Below are 7,325 nucleotides of genomic sequence, written 5' to 3'. Positions count from 1 at the left end.
GCTGAGTGGCCAGCAGTGTAAAGTACAGAGGATTTTTGACATGGTTTTATCTTTGGTAAATAACACATCCTTTAAGTGAACTTTGCACAACCTAGATGTGGCGATGAAATCCAGGTCTGATAATGTAGTGCACTTTGAGCAAGGCTCAGTTACAAAGAAAAACAGGCCTACTGAAATGATGTGTGTTCTACTTTTGTCTGGCAGGTTCAGCTGTGTGAGTTTGTGATGGTGCCCCTTTTAACTCAAAGCTGTGCTGGGAGTAAATGCTTGGTTTTATTGCTGATTGAATAAAGTTTCTTTTTTTAAAGCAAACAAAGTTTATTTTTTCCTCCCAAAATAAGGAGAAATTTTAAAAACACAAAGATAATGTTCAGTTCATCTTGCTTTTGATCCAGCTGAGGAATGTGTGGACGTTGGCGTAGACGCCAGGCTTGTTCTTCTGACCACAGCCGACGCCCCAGCTCACCACACCAGTGATGTAGTGTGTGCCATTCTGCTCACACACAAGTGGACCACCTGAATCACCCTGCAGTGTAAGGAAATACCAAGTTAAGGCAAAAATATTTTCTGTGGAGAAACACTAATGCGTGACACAGGTTTGATGCCAACAAAGGGATCAGCAACACATATTCTATGTGCCTGGGTCACCTTCCAATCTCTCTAGTGCAAACTAGCTTTACATCAAGGGCAGCATTTTTACGTGGATATTCTACATGTAAGAGTTACACACCTGGCAGGAGTCAATGCCACCCTGCAGGGTCCCTGCACACAGCATGCTGTTGTCCACCAAATTTCCATAGACTTGAGGAGTTTGGCATCGCGCTTGAGAGATCAGGAAAACACGAGCATTCAAGAGCTGGCTGCTGTAACGCTCTGAAAGATGGAGGTCAAAGGAAATTCAAGAGAGAATTAATTTGTATTCAACCTCGTTTGAGACAAGTAAAACATGACATTAATGCAGCTTTTAAGGTTTTTCTCAAGAGATAGAAAGCGCTTCATGAAAATTTTTGTTTTTACAGTGTGAACATCACTGGTCTTCTGATAAAACATAGTATTACGGGTTTCAGTTGCTCCCCATCCGGAGATCACACAGTCCTTTCCAGCAGGGAAGGCCTGTTCTGGGAGACACACCGACTTCACAAAGCGAGTTTCCTTAGCACAGCTGGGACTGTCCGTAACTTTGAGTTTAAGCAAAGCTGCAAAAATAAATTAGCACAAACAGACAGTGAGAATTTAAATCAGCAAATCGAAAGTCACTATTATTTGTTATATTCTGCAAGTTAAAGGTCTGTGAAAGTGTGTGTTAAAAAAAAAATATTCAGGGATGAAAGACTTTTGGACTGAAATTAAATGAACTGCATCAAATGCTATTCATTGCATGTTCTGCACGGTGCACTAAACGTGTACCTGTGTTATTCATATTCTCATTAGTGGTCAGTATTTAAAAACAAAACTGTGTTTGAAAATTGTGGCAAACCAATGTCGTTGTAAAGCGCTGCAGGAGTCTCCCTGTAGTTCTCATGTACGATCGTTTCTATTACTGGGATGGTCTGGTCAACATCTTCCCGTTTATCTATATTTACTCCACCTAACACCACCTGGAATTCATTAGTACGTTCACTGAAAAGAGAAGAAAAGGTTATAGGAGAAAAAAAAAGAGGAAGAATGAACTGGAAATGGACACGCAACACAAAAACCTACATGCAGTGAGCTGCAGTGAGGACCCAGCAGGAATTGAGCAGGATCCCGCCACAGATGTGTTGAAACCCAAAGGATGAACGCTTGGGTCTGCTCTGCACAGATGCTTGCCAGGGGTGGGCACCCGGGGAAGACTTGGTGCCTCCAAAAATTCTGCTGGTGCGAGACGGCTGGGATTTTCCGCACTGGGAAAACTGGGAAGAACCTGTTGCTGGTGTAACTGGTGGGGGTGGTCGAGTTGTGACTGTGGGACAAATGTGAAAATAGTGGGTTAAAAAGACGCCCCATATACAGAGGCTATAGTCCTCACTATAGTTGGCCCCGGTTCAAGTCCCAAACCAGATGACCCTTGATGCGTGTCATTCCCCTTCTCTCTGCCCTGTTTCCTGTCTCTCTCCACTGTTCTATCCAATAAAGGCATTGAAAGCCCAAAAAAAATTATTAAAAAAAAGAAAAGAAAATGTGAAAATCTGCAAATACTGTGTAAATATGTGTAACCTGTTTGAGCGAAAGGTATCACCTTGAGAGCATTTCTTGATTTTGCAGAAGTTCCACTTCAGTTTGCCTTGTTTTTTGATAAAGCACCAAGGCTTCTCATCCCCATCCGGGTTCCTGAAATGAAGAATTTATGAAACACATCAATCATGATTAATCTCAATTCTGTTTCTTTTAAAGGTTGAATCTGAAAATCATAGAAATGAAAAGGATAGGGTAGAAAAACTAAAATACAATTTGACCAGTCATGTACCTGCAGTGGTTGTTATGTTCCAGGCCAGGAAAGTCTGAGTATGTTGTAAAAGGATCCTCCCCATTACGTACAATGAAATAAGAATGCCAATCCAGACACTCGTCTCCCTCTTCTGTTACGCTGACTGCACCTCTGTATGTCATTCCATTATCCACATAACAGTCAGTTGGAGCTGCACAAGAAGACAAAGGTAAAATAGGTCATCAAACCTTAAAGTTAGTTCAGATACTCAAAATAAATACCCACAGTTGGTGTTTTCTCACCAAAAGCACAAATGAAGTCAGAGGAATTTAACTGAGGTTTTGTTACCTCACATATTTTACTTGTAATTACATTAAAACTTATCAAGCTTAACAGAAAGCATGGACTCCTGAGGACAACCAGGTCTATGGACTCCCATTAGAATAGATCATTATCTGCTGTTTCCATAACCTAATATGAAATTGCAATTCTAGAATATCATCCTTTTATACAGTTTCATAGTGGCAATATTTTTGCACCTCAATTTTTTTTCTGTAAATAACATAGAGTAAATTACCTAATTTCCAAAAACATGATTTTTTAAAAATGTTTAAGCAAGATTACAAACATCTTGCATACCGCTTACTCTTACAAAAGAGTGGCTGCACATATAATTAGATAGAACTGTAAACTACAACCTTAGGGTCTGCTTATTTCTACTAAAACATCTACTGTTGTGAAAAGGTAGTTTTTATGAGCACATTTAGCAGTACTATAAACAATTCTCTTTGAAAACACTCTCTTCCCCACCTCTCCTTGACCATGAGTGTAACTACATCACACACTGAAAGAAGAATTAGCTGAAATTGTTTAGCAAGCTTCCCACAGCCTTCTCCTGTTTACTCAGCACAATGAGCATACAGCCTTTCTGAACTATGACTGTGAACACCCCAGGGGCCACACAAGCTATGAAAGTCCTGAAATATTGGTGAAATGTATCTATTATAAATTAATCATTAACGATAATAATAATATGTTCTATGGTGATAATATTATTTATACTTTTTAAAAAAAAGTTAGAATGAGATCATTTTCAGATTTTTGTAAGCAACTGTAACAGCTTGAGCCTCAGAACTGACAACCTGCAACCATGTGTTTGCTGTCTTTTCTTACTAGTTTCACAGAACTTCCCAGTATGTCCGTCGGGACAGGCACAGCGAAAGCGGCGTTTTCCTTTTATGCAAGAACCTCCATTCTGGCAGGGGTTGGGTTCACATGGAGATGCTGGCACTGATGTAAACAAGAGAAACTCTTCATCAGTATTAGGATGTGGTTGGTGCTCCTTTCCGTTAAGAGCTGGGTTAGTTTTGAACTATTCTGAACTATTCTGATCAAGATATCATCTGTAAAAAAATACAAAAAAATAAAAAAGAGGAGAAAAAAGCGCTTTGCGTGTCATTTTGCACACTCACATGTTTTGCAGTCTGGGCCTTTGTATGGAGGTCTGCACTTGCACTCGTAAAATGGGGGTTTCTTTAGGTTGACCACGCATTCACCGTGACCACATCTGACGCGGTCACAAATATTTCTCACTGAAGAACAAAACAAGTTCACAACAACAACAAAAACTTGCCATTAAAGATGGTTAAATTAAAAAGTAATACATTCGTGGCCGATCAAATCACAATAACAAGCTCAACAAAAAAAGAAGAGTAACTGAGAATTGAAATAAAATATGAAGCCAAGTGTGAATTCCTAATACCTTGCTGGCACCTTTTTCCAATGTAAGGCTCAGGACATGAGCATGTGAATTCTGTACCAGATTTACTTTGGCAGGAGCCCCCATTTAAGCAAGGGTTTGGATCGCAAATATCTGAAAATACAATGAAAGGGTCAGTTTGGTGGGACTAAATGTATGTCCATGCAAAACAAAATTACAGTTAACAGTCAGGTTTTCCAAGGCCACTTACTGGACTCCTCTAGGAGGTCAAACAACCAATCGCTTAAATCGTAACTATAGTCAGGAGAATCTGTTGGGTAGTCGACATCATAATCTATATCTGTAAAGAACAGAGAGCTGTTAAAAAACACGAGCTTTGCAACAGACAGAGGTCCGTATTGACATCTTTCATTTGGGTTGAAGATTAAGCAACGCTTTAAAAAAAACAAAACACTTTTCTTTAAAGTTGCACACAACAAGAGGCTGTTGGTCAATAAACTCAAAGACTCAAGTGATAGTTCAAGCTTATTATGACATCAGACATTCATTGCATGGTTATCATAGCCAAAAGAGTTTCATCACAACATCTATAGAAATATTGAAAAAAATAGCAACATTAATGCGGGGTTAGTCTATAATTGTAGAGAAGTGTACAAAAGGAACGATTGTGCTCAATGGACAGTGAAAAGGCAACCAGATTATCTAAATTTAGCAAGTGACAGACAAAGGGTCCATAAGCCCAAGCAGCTGCTATCAGTACAATGTCAACTGCAAGCAAATAAAATCAGTCATAACACATATATTAACACCGTAACAACTTGAAATTTCAGAGCTCAGTCAGTGATATGGAGTATGTCAACAGAACCGCAGATGACACCAGAAGAGATTCTTACAAATGACATCCAGCTGAAATGACAAAATCCCAGAAGAGAACAAGTCAGAAAGGAAAACTCATCCCCTGCGTCATTTCACAAAGATTTGAACCAAGAAACTTACATCCGGGTCATGTCCTTGGACGGTTAACACACTGAGGAAAATGAGCAGGGCCCCTTCAGCCAGCATGATACTACTGTGTCGAACTTCCAGCACAGTGCACAAGACTTGAGGTTTGACTTTTATGCCCGGCTTCGTCACTTGTCAATCTTTAGCCAGCAGCATTGATTTTGGGGGGACTTTGTGTTTTCAGCCATTGCCAACATGTTGTCCAACAGCTTCATTTATTTAACAAGGTCTTCTAGACTTACTATCAATGGTTTTACATTTTGACAATCATTAAGAATAATTATTTGATCAAAACCAAAAAAAAAGTCTGCAAGAAATATTGTGATAAATATATTATCGTGTTAGGGGAGGTTGTAGCCTTCCCAGCAAGCATTGTGGCGCCGTGTTTGTGAGGCAATAGCTGCGATTGAGTGTGTTCTAAGTTAAGTTCTGAGTGTTATTCTTTCAGCAGGAGTCAGTGTAGGGCGGCTTCACAGCCGTTTTGGTAGATGACTGTCACCATGAGTGAAGGTGTTCATCACGTTAGTGACAGCTTGTCTTTTTCTGTATTTATTGTGTTGAATGGAGAACAGTGGTATACAGTAAATGAGCACTACCTTATCGTAAAAAGATGTTTCATCTTATTATTAGCTAGGCATACCCAAGCTGGCCACAATATCAAATCAATACCACTGCAGTGCTGGTCAAAGCTGTAAGTACCTTCAAATAATTATTTTAAGAAAAATTGCAAATATATGAACTCTGTTACAGCAGCACATCTTGATAGAATATATAAAAAGAATAAATCACCACAGTTATCAGCAGCCGTTGGAGTGAGTCTAAACTTTAATCTGCCTGGCAATCTTTTGAGAGAGCTAAGATTTCAAAACAAGGACATGAAAAGATTCAGAAGAGTTTGTACGTTGCCAAAAATTGCAATTGGGTTGTTGTGATTGTATTTTCTACCGTCTAAATTTTTTTTTTTAACCTTATATAATTGTTCAACACTATTTAAATGAAATATTCTGAGCTTTGGAGAGCTGGAACATTTACCTTACAAAATAGTACAATTTGTAGTTTTATTTTGTATAATGTGCAGCTTTAAAATGAAACACATACACACACACACACTCGCCCATTCTGGGGAAAATGATTTTAACACAAGGGATAGGACATTATGGGGTCAGAACGTGTGTAATGTTGAACTCCCTCTCAAATAAAATGCTCAGTTTTCTTTTTGCACATATTTACATGCAGTGTACAGCAGAAAATGTCAGTCTGGATTTCTCTACATTGTCGTGTACTTTGCTTTAACTTAAATATTATCTCTCTGTGTTACATTATAATAACCACACTCAAGATTTTCTTGCTTTTAGTGTATCACACACTGACACCTTGCCTGCATTCACAGCAGGTGGGGCTTCAGCTCCTGCTAAAGCTGCTAAAGCAAATCCTCTTCCCTAAAAACAGCTACCAGTGACACATATTGCATGTACTGTATAACACTGTGTTGCATTCTGTTGTCCATTCCCGAGGAAGGATTAATGTGTACCCATACTGGGTCAAATTAGCAAATGTTAGGTATAGTCTAAGGGGTTAACTTCTCCATGGAGTGAGGCTAAGAGCAGGTTGTGGCAACTGCACTTTATCGTGACAAGCAGTATAGTATAGTAAAAGAAAGAAAGATAAAGAAAAAGGAAAAACAACTTGGAAAAGACTAATGGGGAAATACATACAATATATTCCTCTTAAAACCTTTCCACTTTATTTTTAGTTTTTTCCACATTTATCCTCTCCCAGTTAACCCATTAATATTTTCTCATACATTCTCTAATTCTTTATTCTTCTTCGTGTCACTCTTATTATCCCATACTGACTGGCTTGGGGGAAATGGAAAAAAACCTTTGGCACAGAAAAATAAGTATGACTGCTGAACAACTGGAATTCCTCTTTTCATTTTGCCGATGAAACCACAAAACACGATGATGAAATTTGACCTCATATTTTCCTCGTGTAAATATAACATGTTTGCTGCTGTCATAACCTTGGACACAGTACATCCGAGTTATTTGTAAAACTTTGCAATATCTTTAATAAATATTTGCTTTTACTAATGTTGACAAAGAGTTTATTGAGGGTGAATACTATACTTACGTCCAATACCAGATACGAATTTCTGGATTCTTGTTGTTAATGTGCTTGAGGGATACTCCAACA

At 38.7% G+C, this 7,325-nt stretch overlaps 1 protein-coding gene across 1 annotated transcript; it reads right to left on the bottom strand.

Annotated features, from left to right (window-relative positions):
• Positions 1 to 293: 293 nt before the first annotated feature.
• habp2 (hyaluronan binding protein 2) lies at positions 294 to 5,189 on the bottom strand. Its single transcript, XM_072372908.1, has 13 exons — positions 5,124 to 5,189; positions 5,021 to 5,033; positions 4,378 to 4,467; positions 4,170 to 4,280; positions 3,880 to 3,999; positions 3,581 to 3,697; positions 2,447 to 2,618; positions 2,219 to 2,310; positions 1,702 to 1,942; positions 1,478 to 1,620; positions 1,059 to 1,196; positions 731 to 873; positions 294 to 526 (listed from the first exon to the last, which is right to left on the bottom strand). The coding sequence occupies exons 1-13, from the start codon at positions 5,187 to 5,189 to the stop codon at positions 371 to 373; spliced, it is 1,602 nt and encodes a 533-aa protein (XP_072229009.1). The 3' UTR covers positions 294 to 370.
• Between the last annotated feature and the right edge of the window lie 2,136 nt (positions 5,190 to 7,325).

Source organism: Leuresthes tenuis, unplaced genomic scaffold (genome assembly GCF_036924035.1).
Source record: "Leuresthes tenuis unplaced genomic scaffold, fLeuTen1.0.hap1 SCAF_20, whole genome shotgun sequence".
NCBI classification, from domain to species: domain Eukaryota; kingdom Metazoa; phylum Chordata; class Actinopteri; order Atheriniformes; family Atherinopsidae; genus Leuresthes; species Leuresthes tenuis.
This window is presented reverse-complemented; position numbering and strand designations above follow the sequence as displayed.